At 51.4% G+C, this 18,151-nt stretch overlaps 1 protein-coding gene and 1 long non-coding RNA gene across 2 annotated transcripts in view; both read left to right on the top strand.

Annotated features, from left to right (window-relative positions):
• The window catches only part of LOC147571139 (uncharacterized), a 67,602-nt gene that overhangs the window by 35,906 nt on the left and 13,545 nt on the right, over nucleotides 1–18,151 (top strand). The gene's annotated exons all lie outside the window — the stretch shown is intronic.
• On the top strand, nucleotides 10,762–17,126 carry LOC147571142 (liprin-alpha-4-like). The gene is made up of 6 exons (XM_086696611.1): nucleotides 10,762–10,911; nucleotides 12,484–12,618; nucleotides 14,163–14,246; nucleotides 14,977–15,164; nucleotides 16,753–16,869; nucleotides 17,123–17,126. Exons 1-6 carry the CDS (start codon nucleotides 10,768–10,770, stop codon nucleotides 17,124–17,126), a joined length of 672 nt encoding a protein of 223 aa, XP_086552737.1. The 5' UTR covers nucleotides 10,762–10,767.

Raw genomic sequence — 18,151 nt, 5'->3', positions numbered from 1 at the left:
TGGGGCCAAACACACCCCAGTCACTACTCCCTCAGCCCTTCCCGGGCGAGCGAGGCGGCCATGCCTGGCCCGGCCCCGCCCCCCTCGCCCCCCCCCCCCCCCCCCGTGCCCGCACACCCCACGGCACTTCAAAGGGGCACGCTCCCCACTCCCGGCACCCGGCCAAATGCCACTGCAGCCACTGGAAGCCACAGCCCAGCTTTGCACCTTTCCTGACACACCACCCAAACCCGCACCCGGACGGAGGGTGGGTGGTGCGGTGTGGGCGGAATCGGATGCTGCGCCTGGGGGCTGGAGGGTGGGCGCTGGGTGGGTGGATACAAGAACCAAGGAGCGGGCGTTTAGGCGGGAGGGAGGGCTACAAGACCCCAGCCTCCAACTCCGCCAAGGCCTGGGCTCCCTGGGTCCTGGACCTCTTCTCTCCCTCGAGCCCTCATCCCCAAGGCCCCTGGCATTTCACGAGGCCCAGCTAGGGCAGCGGCCTCGGGCTAGTGATGTTGTCTGTGGGCGCTGGGGGCTCTGGGGTGGGTTTGCACCAGGTGGGGCAGACGGGAGGGAACGGCCTGGTGGCTGGCTCCTCTTGCCCTCGGGCTGGGGAGGAGGCGCTGAGAACCCAGCGGGGCAGGCCCGGAAGGCAGGAGCGGCCTGATGCCCCAAGCTCGCTCCACCCACTTCCCAGTGAGCAGCCCAGCGTGGTGTGGTGCGGGGCTGCGAGGTGCCTTGGGGTGCGGTTCCGGATGGAAGCGGAGGCGGAAGTGGGGCTAGGCCGGGAGCAGCCTGCAAGAGTCCCGGGATTGTAGAACGCAGGGGCATGGGCCACAGCGCGTTGCCAGGGTCCTCTTGCGGGGCCTGTGCCACCCACCCAGGGCCCGGGGCCCAGGGCCCGCGGAAGAGGGTGGCGGCAGGCAAGCAGGCAGGCTGGCAGGCAGGCTGGCAGGCAGGCGCGTGCATGGGTGAGGCGCGGCACCCGATTGGCTTGGCACGCGTGGAGCAGGCTCTTGAAGCGCCCAGCAGCAGCCACTGGCCTGTTAGGCCATAGCAGCCAGAACGCGTCCGACCCTGTCTTCTCTGGGAAGCTAAGCAGGGTCGGGCCTGGTTCCCACTTGGAAGGGAGACGGACCCGGAATACCGGGGGCTGTAGGCCTTTGCCTTTTAAGCCTTTGGCCTCCTTCATCACTCCTTTGGCGCCCGCCGCCCCTCCCCCCTCCCTGCCTGCGTCCCTGTCTCCCCAGGGAGCGGCGCTGGTGGGGCCATACACACCCCAGCCACTGCTCCCTCAGCCCCTCCCGGGCCAGAAAGGGGCCTTGCCTGGCCCTGCCCCTCCCCGCCTCGCCCCCCCCCCCGTGCCCGCACACCCCAGGGCACTTCAATGGGGCACGCTCCCCATTCCCGGATCCTGGCCAAATCCCACTGCAGCGACTGGAAGCGACAGTCCAGCTGTGCACCTTTCCTGACACACCACCCAAACCTGCACCCGCTCCGAGGGGGGGGTTACGGTGTGGGCGGAACCGGAGGCTGGTGCCTGGGGGCTGGAGGTTGGCGGCTGGTTGGGTGGATACAAGAACCCAGGAGCTGGCGGGACGGGCAGCACGACCTCAGACTCCGCATCAGCCACAGGCCTGGGCTCCCGGGTCCTGGACCTCTTCCCTCCCTCGTGCCCTCATCCCCAGGGTCCCTGGCATTTCACGAGGCCCAGCTACGGCAGCGGACTCGGGCTGGTGATGTTGTCTGGGGGTGCTGGGGGTTCCGGGTAGGTTTGCACCAGGTGGGGCAGACAGGAGGGAACAGCCTGGTGGCTGGCTGCGCCGGCCCTAGGGCTGGGGAGGTGGTGCTGAGAACCCAGCGGGTAGGGTCTGGAAGGCAAGAGCGGCCTGATGCCCCAAGCTCGCTCCACCCACTTGCCAGTGAGCAGCCCAGCGTGATGTGGTGTGCGGCTGCGAGGTGCCTTGCAGTGCGGTTCGTGATGGAAGCGGAGGCGGAAGTGGGGCCAAGCCGGGAGCAGCCTGCAAGAATCCTGGGAATGGAGAAAGCCGGGGCTTTCGCCACAGCGCGTTGCCAGGGTCCTCTTGCGGGGCCTCCCCCAACCGCCCGGGGCCCGGGGCCCAGGGCCCGCGGCGGAGGGCGGCGGAAGGCAACCAGGCAGGCTGGCAGGCAGGTAAGCAGGCCGGGTGGCAGGCAGCCGCGCAATCAGGGAAGCTGGCAGGCAGGCGCGTGCATGGGTGAAGCGCGGCACCCGCTTGGCTTGCCACGCCTGGAGCAGGCTCTTGAAGCGCCCAGCCGCAGTCGCTGGTCCCAGCTCCCAGGTTCTGTGGGTCACTCCAGGCAAGCTGCCCAGGCCCCCAGGACTGGGCTCTGATAGAGCTCATGCACTGAGGATACCCACGATGTCTAGCTGTAGTAGGTGAAAGAGCACACTAATATTCAAGCAGTTAAGCAGAAGTTATGAGTCATATTAGATTATTGAAGCCTGAGAGGGCCACAGCCTTGTTACATATGAAGTCGGCCATTCTCCACCATTGTTCACATTCCAGTCAAAGAGTCTCCCGTGGTGCTGTCGCCGAGGGGCTGGGGCAGGTCAGCATGTCACGGACCGACGACCAGCTGCATCTTCTTTGGCTGCATAGAGGACAGAGAGGAAGTGACCCAGAAGTCTGCAGGGAGAGTCTCTGCTGACCCAGCAGCTAAGTCACAAATGTCCTTTGGTCTACATTGTTTTCTCCAAGAAGGTGCCTTCCTAAAGATTTGTCATCATCCAGAAAGCAAGACTGATTGGAAATTAAAAAACAAAAGTGGATACTAAAGTTACCAGCCCTTTAAAATGACCTCGCTCTGCAGTTTTGTTTACAGGTATTTACCCACATTCCTGACAGCCATCGGGCCCCCTGCCCAGAAGGCAGCCCCAGGGGGTAAAGGGAGACAGGGCCACACTTGTGCCAGGACCCTGACCAGGCACAAGTCAGCAGAGTCCTGGGCTGCCTGGGCCTGCTCCACTGTCTATGTGAAATCGCCTTCCTGCCATAGAAGATACTACCTTTTCGTTTTCCAAATAGTCTTTGAGCTGCAGACAGTGCCACACGCCGGGACAGTCCCACAGCGCCCTTGCCCTTGCCCTGTTCTCCTCACAAGCATGTGTTCGTTCTTAGGGCAATGACGACAGTCTTAGGTAGTGGTGTGGGAGGAAATCAGTCCTGCTTTTGTAGAAGGAGAATGCAACGTTTTGTGTCTTTTCAAATAAATAACTGAAACATTCCCCCAGAGCACAGGGCCCTGGATTGCAGTGAGATATCCGGCTACCCCCAAAACACAACTTACAGGCTCTATTCCCAGGCTGCAGCCAGTGTGTTATGATGTCAAAAATATTTCTGAAGACTATCGGTGTCAAATAGCAAAAATGAAAGAAACCAAACTCCTCATCTCTGTGAAACTATTGGTTCCTCAATAGCTAATTGGTTTGTTTATTTATTTTTTATACTTTTTTTTTTTTTAAGAGACAGAAAAAGCAGGAGTGGAGCAGGGGCAGAGAGTTCGGGGGAGAGAGAATCCTAAGCTAACTCCCCGCTGTCAGCTCTGAGCCCAATGCAAGGCTCACATTCACTAAGTGTGAGAACATGACCTGTGCCGAAACCAAGACTCAGATGCTTCACTGACTTCGCCACGCAGTCGCCCCTGTTTTTAGAGTTTGAGAGAGAGAGAGAGAGAGAGAGAGAGAGAGAACGAGTGTGTATGAGGAGAAAGGGGCAGAGAGAAAGGAGGAAGAGGACCCAAAGCAGGCTCCACGCAGAAAGCAACCAACCCACACTTTTTGTTACCTCTCAACTTGCAAAAATACACATTTCGGGGAGCAGTGGGGTGGGAGAACCGGAAGGTATTACCACGAATCTTAGTGTTTTCATTACAGAAAGTATAAGGATGTGAAAGAAAACATATCAGCAACATCTAAGGGACAGAATTTTCCCAGCACGGTTCCAGGAGCAAAAGGTCTACTTTCAGTATCAAATTGCATACAGCAAGGTGGCAACTATCCAAGTTATTGTAAAACACTTTTATACACTTCAAACATAGGGACATTCAAATCAGACCACTGTAAACAGTTTCTACAAACTTGCATTCCCAGGGAACCAAAAGCCTGAGGGTTCCTACGGAATTGTGAGCAGTAACAGAAATAACGGCATTTCAACTGAAGTACAACTGAGAGGGACAGTCATGATCCTTATTATGAGTTCTGAGAAGGAGACTAGATTGAGGCAGACAGAAAGAGAAACCAACAGACAAGTCCGGGGGCTGAAGGGGAAATGGCCTCTAGCGGTAAGGGGCCCTGTGGACCCAGTGTGGACGTGAGACACCCCGCTCCAGACCTCGTAGGCACTCGGGCCACTGAAGCGTGGACACATCCCTTGCCTGCTGTCCGGTGTATCACAGAGCCCACTGAGTTCTTCCCCGGCTCAAGGCCCCGTCCCGTCGTCCCACCGTCTCCAATGTCCCCCCTTGGCCCACCTCCTGCTCCACCCCACTAAACTGCAAACCGCCTCTTCTGTTGAAGAGGGCTCACTTTTATTTTTCAGTTGTCGGATCACTGGGATGTGGTCTCAACCTGCCTCCTTCATCCACTTAACTCAGCTCTGGGACACGCTCAACCCACATGCGACCTGCTCTGCAGTGGAAAGTCCCAGAGAGATATGCCTGCACCACTCCTCTGGGCCCCCATCCCGGGCATCACAGCGCCTCAGCTGCTTGGTAAGAAATGAAACCCACTGCTGTTACTCATTGTCAGAATCAAGAGCAGTTAAAAAAAGTGGTACTGGGGCGCCTGGGTGGCGCAGTCGGTTAAGTGTCCGACTTCAGCCAGGTCACGATCTCGCGGTCCGGGAGTTCGAGCCCCGCGTCGGGCTCTGGGCTGATGGCTCAGAGCCTGGAGCCTGTTTCCGATTCTGTGTCTCCCTCTCTCTCTGCCCCTCCCCCGTTCATGCTCTGTCTCTCTCTGTCCCAAAAATAAATAAATGTTGAAAAAAAAATTAAAAAAAAAAAAGTGGTACTGAATAGATTGCAAAGGTCAGAGTCTATTTAAGAGAAACTCAAAAACTACAGGGGAAGGAAAAAGGAGGGCAGCCTAGTGAATAAGCCAGAGAGACCACCAGATGAATGACAGTTTCTGAATGCTGGTGACCATGTCCTCACAGGGGCTGCAGTTACACATAATGTGATGGAGCTTCTGTGATCAAAGTATCTCGTGGATATTTAGATGCAGACACTCCTAAAAGCCATGTGATGGAAGTGCTCCCACTGTTCCTATTAACAGGTGATTAAACGGAAGCACAGGAATGCTAATATGTAGCTTCCCCAGAGCCCCAAACTCATCTCTTCAGGAGCCAGGCTCAGCGTCAAGTGCTCTGGGGTCACGCCCTCCCTGCACAACTTCTCAAGGTGGACTGGGAATCCACGTGAGTCCTTTCCAGATTTCATACATGCTCTACGTCCTCCAGGAACCATAGTTGAATTCGGGCCTCAGGTTCACTGTGGAGGAGATACAACCTATTTGCAGCTATATAGAACATTGAACAAACAACCACTGCTTCAAAACCAGGTACAGCTGAGAACTACTCAGCAACATGACAAATACCACAATGGTTATTTTTTAAAGTTTATTGTGTTTATCAGCTTGTCCGCCAAATTTGCTGAGTCCCAGGGCACCGTGGAAGGGTTTTCAACCTCCAATTCAGTGGCTGTGGGGAAGCAGAGTGATGAAATGGGAGGTGGGGGGTGTCAACAGCCACGTGAAGGTCTCCCGACAGGGGAAGGGGTCTGCAGGTCGAGTGACTGCGGATCTAGAGGAACGATGCCAGTAAGACCTCACTCATGCGGGAGCCACGCAAGGGACACCAACCTGTTCAGGCGGTCTTGTCACTAGCGTGGCCGGGGTGGACCTTTTGTTTCTTGCCTAGCAAGCAGCGCACTGAAGACTGATGACCTTCTTTTTGGGGGCGTTGTGCAGCGAGTCCTGGCTACTGCGACTGCTGCTGAGGTTGCTCAAGGGGCCATCCTGAGAGCCTGTGGATCTGGGGGACGCACATGAGAGTATCTTCCAGGCATGCTCGTCACACGACACACCACCCCACGTGAGGGAGAAGCACATTCCCCAGCTTCTAGGGAGGGCTGCGCCCTGGGAGCTGACACTCTCCCTCCCAAGTATATCTGGAGTCCAAGTGCCCTGGGTCGGGAACGCACAGCACCCCTCCCAGGCCGTGACCCGATAACCATGTCGTGGGTCTCATGTAATGCAATGAGGCTGTCCCCTGCATAGTGAGTGCCGGCCTCTCCTAACGAGCTCTGAATCTGGTCTGTGCTAACCAAGAGCAATCAGTTTCTGAGATCCCAAAGGAAGGATTGCCTTCCTGAGAGTACTTGGTGTTTGGGTGGCTGGTAGAAGAAATGATGGCTAGCCAACTTGTTTCCCTCCCTGACCGTTAAAGATGCTTTTACTCTGAGGAACACTTGGTTCACCATGGGCAGTATTCTCGAGGACTGCTTAGCACAGAAAGAGACCATTCATGAACTACTGCATCCAAGCCCTGTTCCAAACATTTGAGCTTAGCCTGCAGCACGAGCCTGTTACCTTGGAATCACTGTCTTCTCTATCCACTGATAGGATGGCAAGGGAAAACAGTGAACTCCAGAAGCTTTCCCTCATTTCTAAGGTAATAACACAGGCATCTTGCCTTTGGGTTCCCACGGTAGATGACGGAAGCTTCCCTTTGCTGTACCCATATGTGTTTCATATCTATCCATATCTTATTCCTGAGACCATCAGCTTGCCAGGGAGTTGTCTTAGTCATTGCTTCCTAATATTTATCTCATTTTCTGGACCACATGCTTCCCTGGGGAATTCCATCAGACATCTAAAGCAGTTAATATCTATCCTTCTCAAGCTGTTCCACAGAATAGAAATGGAAGGGAAACTTCTAGACACATTCTACAAAGCCAGCTTTACTTTGATTCCCAAACCAGACAGAGACCCAGCAAAAAAAAAAAAAAAGACGACTATAGGACAATATGCCTGATGAATGAGAATACAAAAATTCTCAACAAGATACTGGCAAATCAAACGCACAGCATATGAAAAGAATTTTTCACCATGATCAAGTAGGATTCCTATCTGGGCTATAGGGCTGGTTCAATATTTGCAAATCAATCAATACGATACATCACATTAAGAAAATCACAGGTAAGAACCACATGATCCTGTCAATACAGGCAGAGAAAGCATTTGACAAAACACAGCATCCTTTCGTAATAAAAACCCTCAAGAAAGTCAGAATATGGGGCGCCTGGGTGGCGCAGTCGGTTAAGCGTCCGACTTCAGCCAGGTCACGATCTCGCGGTCCGTGAGTTCGAGCCCCGCGTCGGGCTCTGGGCTGAATGCTCAGAGCCTGGAGCCTGTTTCCGATTCTGTGTCTCCCTCTCTCTCTGCCCCTTCCCCGTTCATGCTATGTCTCTCTCTGTCCCAAAAAATAAATAAAAAACGTTGAAAAAAAATTAAAAAAGAAAGTCAGAATAGAAGGAACATATGTAGACATCATAAAAGCCATGTATGATACAAGGCCGCAGCTAATATAATTCTCCTGGGGATAAACTGCAAACTTTCCCCCTGAGATCAGGAACATGACAGGCATGTCCACTGTCACCACTGTTGTTGAACATAGTTTTTCAATTCCTAGAACCAGCAATCAGACAAAAAAATGAAATAAATGGCATCACAATGGCAAAGATGAAGTCAAACGTTCACTCTGCACAGACCACATGATACTCTACCTGGAAAACCTGACAGAATCCACCAAAAGTCTCCTCGAACTGATACATCAATTCAGCAAAGTCGCAGGGTACAAAATCAATGTACAGAAACCCCTCACATTTTAATATACCAATAACAACGAAACAGAAAGAGAACTAAAGAAACTGATCACGTTTACAGTTGCACCAGGACCATAAAATACCTATCAATAACCTAAACATACGAATGAACCAATCCAAACATATAAAAGTTCTGTGTGCTGAAAACTATACAAGGGTTATGAAGGAAATTGAAGAAGACACAAAGAAATGGGAAAACATTCCATGTTCATGGATTCAAAGAATAAATATTGTTAAAATGTCAATACCATCCAAAGCAATCTACACTTTCAATGCATTCCCATCAAAATCGTGCCACCATTCTTTTCAAAGCTAGAACAAGTAATGCTAACATTTGTGTGGAACCAAAAATTCCCCGAATATACAAAGTAATATTGAAGAAGAAAACCAAAGCAGGAGGCATCACAGTCCCAGAATGTAGCCTCTGCTACAAACCTGTTATCATCAAGACAGTATGGAATGGGCACACAAACAGACAAATAGGCCAATGGAACAGAATAGAGAACCCAGATTCAGACCCACAAATGTATGGCCCGGCCCACTAATCTTCCACAAAGCACGAAAGAGTATACAATGGAAAAAAACCAGACTCTTTAACCACTGGTGCTGGGAGAACTGGACAGCAACATGCAGAAGAATGAAACTAGATCACTTTCTTACAGCATACACAAAAATAAACTCAAAATGGATAAAGGACCTGAATGTGAGACACGAAACCTTTAAAACCCGAGAGGAGAAAGCAGGACAAAACCTCTCCTACCTCAGCTGTGGCAATTTCTTACATGACACGTCTCCAACGGCAAGGGAATTAAAAGCAAAAATGAACTATTGGGACCTCATCAAGATAAACACCTTCTGCACTGCAAAGGAAACAAGCAACAAAACAAAAAGACAACAGATGAAATGGGAAAAGATATTTGCAAATGACGTATCAGACACAGGGCTAGTATCCAAACACCTGTAAAGAGCTCACCAAACGCCACACCTGAAAACAAATAATCGGGGGATGAAATGGGCAGAAGACATGAATAGGTACTTTTCGAAAGAAGACATCCAGATGACCAAGAGACATATGACAAGATACTCAGCGTCACTCCTCATCAGAGGAATACAAATCTAAACCACACTGAGATTCCACTTCACATCAGTCGGAGTGGCGGGAATGAACAAATCAGGACAAAATAGATGCTGAAGAGGATAGGAGAAACAGGAACCCTCTTGCATTGTTGGTGGGAAGAAAACCTGGTGCGGCCACTCTGGAAACAGTGTGGAGGTTCCTCACCACATTAAAAATAGATCTACCCTATGACGCAGCAATAGCACTGCTAGAATTCAGGGGATTCAGGAGTGCTGATGCACAGGGGACTCGTACCCCAATGTTTATAGCAGCGTTTTCAACAATAGCCACATGATGGAAAGAGCCTAAATGCCCGTCAATGGACAAATGGATAAAGAAGATGAGGTTTCTATATACAATGGAATACTAGTTGGCGATGAGAAAAGATGAAATCTGGCCATTTGTGGCAACGTGGAAGGAACTGCAGGGTGTTCTGCCAAGTGAAATAAGTCAGGCAGAGAAAGACAGATACCATGTGTTTTCATTCATATGTGGATCCTGAGAAACTTCACAGGAGAGCAGAGGGGAGGGGAAAGGGGGAAATGAGTTACAGAGCGGGAAGGAGGCATACCCTAAGGGAGTCTTAAATACTGAGAACAAACTGAGGGTTGATGGGGGGTGGGGGAGAAGGGAAAGTGGGTGATGGCCATTGAGGAGGGCACCTGTGGGGATGAGCACTGGGTGTTGAATGGAAACCAATTTGACAACAAATTATGTTGAATACAAGAAAAAAGAAAAGATGCTCAAAGTGACTCCTCATCAGGGGACTACAAATCAAAATCACACTGAGACGCCACCTCACACGGATCAGAGTGTGCCTGTGTGTGGGCAATCAGCACTGCTGCTTTGCTGGGACACAGTGTGTCCTCCAAAAGCGACAAGGGGTGGGGGGTCTCGTGCTTTGGGAAACATGGACAATCACGAGCAGTCTGTTTAGTACCTTAGCGTGGATGAGGTCGTGTCAGAATTTAAAACAAACGTATTTGCAGAACTTATATAACCCGTTCAGTGAAGTTGTTGTTTGGCAAAGGTGGGGGGAGACCCCGTAGCAGAGTTCAATATGCAGAGAATTTAGAAAATCCTTTCTTAAGACTCATCACTTTCACTCTTGAGATGGCTGACATAAATTGCTTAGGAAACACGGAGGGCTGGAAGAGGAATCTTTCGGGTGTTGGGCAAGAAACGGAGGGCAGGACGTTCTGGTTTCATTTGCAGTGTCAGATACCATGGGATACAATGTTGTTACAGGGTTAGGCTATAGAAGATGACTTCCAGTTATATGAAAGGTGGAGTTTGGCTTCCATTTGTTACCACTGCTGCTTCAACTTTGTGGTAATTGGATGAGATTTCATCCGCCTTTTCCCCGGAAAAAGGATGGTTGTCTCATGGTGTGTGCCTCCAGAGGCAAGTCGCTGTTCTGTGGAAAGCTCAACGGTGTCCGGAGGCAACCGAGGTTGTGACTTCCGGGAGACTTTTTTATCCGTTTGTCTTTGAACACATGGGAAAGAATAAGCCTGGGTAACTGGTCAGAATCCCGAGCAGCCTCCGCACTGTCGGCACAGAGCCTGACGCGGGGCGCCAACTCACAGAGCGACACCGGCTGAGCCACCCAGGTGCCCCGAGGATGCTACTTTTCTGTTTGTTTGGAAAATGAGGATTTCGCCCGGGTTTTGTGTCTGGAGTGTGTTAATGTGTCGTACGCTGGTTCTTTCCGTGTTTTCCCTCGGAAATACCTGCTGTAGGCCATGGCCCAGAAGGAAGACATGCAAGACAGGATCACTACCCTTGAGAAGCGCTGCCTCAGGGCACAGCACAAAGCCACCTCTCTGCACGACCTCAAGGAGAAACTTGAAAACGAGATGGCAAAGAAGGACTCTCTGCATCGACAGGTCGTTGGTTTCATTGGACTTCATTCCACTTTTATTAATTACAAGTCAAGTTAAGGACCAAGTGTCAATGTCAAGGTTTTAGGATCTTAGAATCTTGTGTTGACCAGCGGGGTTACTTCAACGTCCAGGGTTTAATTCTTTCGAATTTTATGGAAGCATGTTATGGGGCTCCCCTCCTTGATTCCTTCTTTGTCTTGTCTTACATGCACGTTACTCTGTTGCCTGTCAGCACTGTTTCCAAAGGAGCAGGGAGTGGCCGGGAATGTGTAGGCAGCTGGCCATTTTGGGTAGTACCTGAGATCGGGGGGAATGGCAGGTGCAGAAGCACAGTCTGGCGTGAGGATGTGAGACCCTGTGTTTTGGGAAGCAGCACGTCTCTTCCTTGGTTGTCTCAGGTCATCTGGCATTGAACAGGAAAACCACATCCAGCTTCTTGGAAACAGAGTGAGTTTGCCTGGTGTGTTTGTCAAATGTGTCAATCGACCCAAAATGATAATCAAAGTGAAATACTAGGAAGCCATTAAAATGACATGGAGGAATGCTGTTTGAGAGCATGTAACATGTTCCAAATCTTGAGTGTAAAGGGCAGATCGCGAAATACTATGTGTACAGCATGTGATTTATTTTGGAGGGTTTTAAAGCATGATACGCGGTCTGTATATACACACAGAGCTATATGCACACAGAAGATGGAAGGAGTCTGTGGGAACACACGTTAACCTTGCAAAAACCTCACCTTATACATGATTTTTAAAATGACTTTATATATTTTTAATGCTTATTTATTTTTGAGAGAGGGAGACAGAGTGAGAGAGAGAGAGCGAGCGAGCATGAACAGTGGAGGGCCAGAGAGGGAGAGAGGGAGACACAGAATCCAAAGCAGGCTCCAGGCTCTGAGCTGTCAACACAGAGCACGAGGCGGGGTTGACCCCATGAGCTATGAGATCATGACCTGAGCCGAAGGTGGACGCTTAACTGACTGAGCCACCTCGGCTTCCCTAAAAGTCCTTTAACAAAAAATCTCGTGTCTGAGTTTTCCACGTTGAAGTTTTCCACGTTTTTGGTCAAGAGGGAGAGTGTTTTTGTTGAATAATGGTACACTTCCAAAAAGAACTCAACTGGCATCAGGCATGCTCTCAGAAGCTCTGTGCTGGCTGATGTGCCCACCTCAGAATGTCCTATGTAGCGAGCCCTCGGACCCCAGTATAAATATGTTTACGAAGGGTTAGGACCGAACCCTTCTCTCCTTAACTGGTCAGGAAGAGCGAGCAAGCTCCTCCAGAAGATGGGTTTTCTTTAATGTGTGGGAACTTTGTCTTTGGAAAGACTTCTTTGAAGATAGTGAAGAAGAGCAAAGAGTTTGGCAAGACATGTTTTGCGTAGCGAACGGAGGACCAAGGCAGTGGGTGACTCCTCGCAGAAAGGAAAGGTTTACTCTGAAGCACCTACCAAACTGTTGGCTTCAGTCAGAACTAACAGTAGATCTCTGCATTTAGATTTTGTTTCACTTTATTAAAAATGGAAACGGAGAGAAGACTTGCTACACTTTGATGCTTTGCCTTCATTTCCTAGACTGCGGATCAAAACCGCCAGTTGCAAGAGCGCCTGGAGGTGGCGGAGCGGAAGCTGCAGCAGACCCCGAGGAAGGCCAAGTCGCTGCCCGAGGTGGAAGCCGAGCCGGCCCAGAGGGTGGCCACCCTCTGCAAGGTGGGGCCCCCGTTTCCTTCTGGGTCCCATGGTGGGAATGTCAACTTCATGGCGGTCCGTTCTTGTATCTCATTTCTCACCGGTAACGTCGGCGTGCCAAAGTCCGCGAACGAGCTGAGATCTGTTTCCGGTGCTACTTTGTCTGAGATTGGAATGCTTTTCAAACGGCAGGCATCATCCCCAGTTTTGTTCCCTCGGGTTTTGTCCGACATGTGCTGTTTGCCATTGGCAGCATCTAAGACTCAGTGCTTTTCAGAGTTAAGTCAGCAACTCAAAGCTCAAGATAGTAGCCTTGGGTAAGAGAAGGACAGGGGTGCCTGGCCGGCTCAGTCACTGGAGCTTGGGACTCTTGATCTCAGGGTCATGAGTCTGAGCTCCCCGTTGGGTGTAGAGCTTACCGAAGGAAAAAAAAAACAAAAAAGCATAGAATTTTTCCAAGAAATGAGAAAATCCTGTCCTCTTTTAAACACAATCGTTTTTCTTTAAAAAATTCTTAAATGTTCATTTATTTGAGACAGACAGAGAGGGTGAGCATGGGCACATACCTGAGCAGGGGAGGGGCAGAAAGAAGGAGATAGAATGCCAAGTAGGCTCCATGCTATCGGCACAGAGCCTGACACAGGGCTCGAACGCCCAAACCTTGAGTTCATGACCTGAGCTAAATCCAAGAGTCAGAACCCGACTGACCGAGCCACCCAGACACCCCTGTAAGAAATAAATCTTTAAGGAATTCACTCGGAGGTTCCACAAATAGAGTCAAGGAATGTGCCAGACACAGTCCCTGCCCTCCCAGTTCTCACAGCCCTCACCACCCACAGAGGAAGGCAGCAGTTGAAGAGGTAGTTTCCAGACATGATGTGGGCGGTGCTGGGATCGAATGATGCACACAGGACGAGGGAGCACATGACTGGGCAGCCAGTCCATCCTTCCGGAACCGGGGCTGACGGAACCTGTAGCAGGGAACTGTAGGTGCATCTGCGTCACCGGTTCCAGTGCAGTGAGGGTCCCAGTGGTAAGGGGGTGGGGTCGTCATGGGATGCTGACCCTCAAGGCTGCCATCAAGTCGGGCAGGTGGTATTGGGCGCCCACAGGCCCAGGCTCCAAGAGAGCCTCTCCTCCTTTGTGATCTGCATGTCAAGTCTCCATTTCTTTTCTCTCCTGTCCTCTCTCCTGTCCTGGTCAGCCACGTAGCAGAACACTTTGTCTTTGGACACTGTGCTGCTGAGGAAGCTAAATTGTTGGAAGTAACTTCCCAGCTTAGGAAGGCAGCACGCCTGTTTGCTCTTTCCACTTGCTGCTTCCTCCTGTCCATGCTGAGTGGCCAGGGGTGTCTGCCGGGGACGAGGCACCGTCCAAGTATCCGGGGCCTGGGGTGGGTACGAGACCATTGCCTACCCCCGGTCACCAGCATGGAAGCCCACTGCTTCCCACTGGCACACATGAGGCCTGTAGGGACTGTGAGCAGGCAGAAGGCTGCCTGTCGTGCGTAGGCACAGCGTGTGTTGTGGGGCAGCCAGCTCTTCTGAGCCCGCTGTCGCCCACAGGCCGAGCAGGGCCGTGGCAACATCGAGGAAAGGCTGTGCCAGATGGAGGCCCAGCTGGAGGAAAAGAACCAAGAACTGCAGCGGGTACGTGTCCGAGCGGAGCAGCCACGCACCTGGCAGTGGTTGAGGATGAGGCGCAGGCTCGGGGTGTGGGGGTAGGGTGTGGTCCCTTGTTTCCTACTTCTCCCCATGTGGACGCCAGGCCCCTTCTCAATCCCATCAGGGGTAAAATGCACTCTTGTGCGAGTTGGATGCTAGTGAACACTGCTAGCCTGTGGACAATGTTCTCTGGACGCTGGGGCCCCGTAGGCAGTGCCGTCTAGGGGTGGAGGCACCCGCACAGCCCACCGTGCCCACCAGCTCATTAGCAGCTATTCACGGTTGACTCGGGACCTCGTGGGTGTCCCTTGGCCAAAGCGGAGGTACTGGCCTGGGGTAGGGCAGCCTAGAGGACGGGTCTCCTTCCTTAGGACATGACACTGAGGTCCTGAAATCAGGTCACGGGCCTGACCTTGGTCCCCACATCCTGAATTTCTACTTGAGATGTAAAGGAACAGGTCGGGGTACATGGTCCTAAGAAGAGGAATAGCGTTATCGAGCCTTGACGAAAGGGAGGCCCGTGTCCCTTGAATCCCCTGAGATTTTTCCCTGTGGGAGCTGGTCGGACGTCAACATGAAACACCCAGGAGACAGACCAGGCAGCAGCCTCCCCAACTTGGGACGTCCATCCAAGGCCATCGGGTTTTGTTTTCACCAGAAAACTCAAAACACTCACCCTTAACTTACACCAGACACTCGTGTGCTTGGCCCTCAGGGTCAGAGAATAAAACATGAATTGCCGCAGAGTGAAGCTTCTGATGCCAGCCTGACGGCTCGAGTTGGCCGACCCCAGCCCGCCATGACACATGCACACAAGCGAGCACAACCAGACGCTAGCCTCTTGGGCCGAGAATTCCACCTCACCTACTTAGAGAAGCACTTCATTGCCTTTAGGACTGTATGGTAGTTTGGAGGGACAGGTGTTGAGATAAGGATTCTATTATAACTGAGACAATTCCAAGGACACTTTTAAGCTGCTTTGCTTGAAAAATACTTGGGTGCTGATCCCTTCTTGTGGGGTGGCCAGGGTCTTTTCCGAGTGACGGCCGTTGCTGCGTGTGAGGTGTGGTGGTCGTGCTTTCTGTTGCCTGCTCCCAAGGAAGGAGGTGCCAGCAGGTGTGGCTTAGAGGTGAGGAAGCCCGAGCCTGGAGGGACTGTCCATTGCCTAGCCTGCGGGTGTGTCCTGTGGGCTCTTCCTCCTCCCTGGGCCCCCCGACTGCAGGGCACATGAGTACTCCGTACCTCACGGCCCTCCGCCCGGCAGGAGCCCCTGAATCCTGCCGGCCTGTCCTCACCGCTTCTGTATTGGGTTAATCCAGGATATGCGGTAGAAACAAGTTTTTAAACCATACGATTGATGAGAGTTCGATAAACACAGACCCGTGAACTTTGCGGTTACGTTCAGAAATTACTTGAGGTAATTAGTTATGAATTTGTAATACAAGTTTCCGTTACAAAACGTTCAGGAGATGTGTGAATTTCACGAAAAACAAGGGAAAGTATTTCTCACCACTCAATTTTTCCCAAAGTAGATTTTTTTTTATCATTCGGTTGTGTCAATGGATTCATTTCTTTCCCCCTGAAGCCAGATCCGAGCTTCTATTTACACCCCAGAATATTCCTCCCCCCTTTGTAGATAAGCTGATCCCCTTGAGAATATGGTCTTTCCTGCATGTACATAGCCTCCTGAGCCCATCTGAGCTAATAATGAGGACATTCGTGATGGCCCATGCGTGTTTTGTTTCCCAGAAACAAAGGCACCTGCTAAGTGATGACCCCTGGGAAGCAGGTTCCTGCATTTGTGTGCCCCGATAGGTTGGTGCTGGCAGTGATGCACTAGCACGCCAAAGTGCCGTGGGAAGGGGCAGCCGAGGTTGCCGTGCGTGTGGGTAACACCGCTGGCCATTCACACGTCTGAGCCAGTGTTCACACTTTTGCTTGAAGCCTGCATCTTCTCTTTCAGGTAAGGCAGAGAGAAAAACTGAAGGAAGAGACTAATCAACGTCTGTCGGGCACTGTTGACCAGCTCCTTTACGAATCTGACGAGCGTCTTCAGCGTCATGTTAAAGAGAGAATGGTAGCTGCGGAAGATAAGGTAGGACATGAGAAATAGCGGCTGAGTGCCCCTGTCCTCACAGAGGAGACGCTCACGTTGTGATCCTGAGGAGCAGCGTGGAGCAGAGGCTAACAGCCACTGTAGAAAGTAGAAATGATTCTTTCACGCGGAAAAACTGCAGGCTGTTACCCACTGCCTGCGTTAAGTTCTCAGTGTCCTGTCCCCGCCCGACGTATGCGTGCGGGAAGGTGCGTCTCACTGTCTAGAAGAGGAGTATGGTCTGGGGAGGGCCCGAGAGTAAGTATTTTAGGCCTTTACTAACTGAGACGTAAGGAGTAAGCTAGCTTCATGCTAATCAAAGATGGGCACAGAAACAGCCATAGGCAGTATATAACTAAGGGGAGGGGCCGTGTGCCAATAACCCTTTGTTGATAGGACCCGGCGGTGGCTGGATGTGGTCGGCAAGCCCTCGTTTGCCACCCCTGTGCTGGAACCTTCAGCCTGGTTCTTGTCTGGGGAGCTAATTTCTACCTCTTTTGTCCAGACGGACCGGTAGGAGTGCGCAGTTCTGTCAAGCATTTAACCAGCTGAAAACAGAGTATCTCCTGTTCCATCTCCTGCCTTCCCTCTTTTCATCTGGGTTGGAAAGAGTCTAAGCCTGGACTCTTACACCATCATAACGGACACACTTGAGGTGTAACGGGAGGGAAGCAGTATCATAGGATCTCTGTGAGAGAAGCTCTGGTGGGGACAGTTGGATGCGGACCTGATACTACCGGTTCTGATTACACCTGTGTCCCTGTAGATGAGCCCAGAATCTTCCCTAAGATTGTCACTTGGAGACACCAGTGAGCAATGCTAATTTCACGACACACTTGTTTTGGGTAAAACCCATTATGAGGTGCGTTATTATACCCCACGTGAGGTTCTACCTTGATCACTGGGGCCAGCCTTTCAGTAGAAGGTTGTATGTGAGATTGGAAGTATATGTACGAAACTTAGGTCAGGTTTCCCAAGTGACTGAGGCATCACAGACCCTAAAAGCTAGTACAAACCAGTGTACCTGCTGCAAGTAAACGTAGGAACTTGTCATACTTACAGTCAGACAGTGATCCGTGAAGAAATTGTACATGGACAAAGGATGAGTAAAGGCTGTTACTGCAGTTTCACAGACAGCATTTCACTCTGTGGTCATGTGACGCGGTTCGTTGGTATGGCCATCGGCTCCATGCCTTGTCTGTGGTGCTGCGTTATTGTAAAGAGAAACGTAGGCATGGTCTAGCATGTGGAACGTTTGAAAGAATCAACACTAAAGGACTGTCGGTATCTTTCTCAGAAGTCTCTGTTAGGAGAAGTTGGCAATCTGAAAAAACAGTTACAAGAAATGCAACGTGAGAAGGTATTTCCGTCTCTCACTCATTCGGTGATCGGTTGAGACTGGAAAGGAGCAGGTGACCTCTGGGGCTCACACTTCCTCCAAGGCGAGCCACCACTGTGCTTTCGAGCGGCCCCACGCTCGCAAGTCTGAATGGCACGCATGTGGCGGAGTTGGAGCCGAGCAGCCTACGGGGTTCAGATTTCTGAGTCCCTTCGGGGGTTCGCTCGAAAGCTAAAATGTTCGCGTAAACCTTTCGTGGAGTGCAGCGTTGCCCAGCAGGAAGGTAACAGGTGACATGGGTGTCATCCCAAGGGTTCTCGAGGCTGCATTTGAAATGGTCAAACAGACGGGTGATGTTAGTTTTCACGCAGCCCGATGCAGGCAACATGTTATTGTATCATGTAAATAGTGTAGACATGAAGGAGCTACTCTACAATGTTTTTCCACATTCAGTCC

Source organism: Puma concolor, unplaced genomic scaffold (genome assembly GCF_028749965.1).
Source record: "Puma concolor isolate L17-30 unplaced genomic scaffold, mPumCon1.1.hap2 unalloc_scaffold_54, whole genome shotgun sequence".
NCBI classification, from domain to species: Eukaryota; Metazoa; Chordata; class Mammalia; order Carnivora; family Felidae; genus Puma; species Puma concolor.
This window is presented reverse-complemented; position numbering and strand designations above follow the sequence as displayed.

Excerpts from the sequence above, each read along its gene's own strand:
- LOC147571142 (XM_086696611.1), top strand. The coding sequence starts at position 10,768 with ATGGCCCAGAAGGAAGACATGCAAGACAGGATCACTACCCTTGAGAAG. Across the intron at positions 10,912-12,483 it reads AGGACTCTCTGCATCGACAG|ACTGCGGATCAAAACCGCCA; the intron begins GTCGTTGGTTTC and ends TTCATTTCCTAG. Across the intron at positions 15,165-16,752 it reads ATTGCCTTTAGGACTGTATG|GACCCGGCGGTGGCTGGATG; the intron begins GTAGTTTGGAGG and ends CTTTGTTGATAG.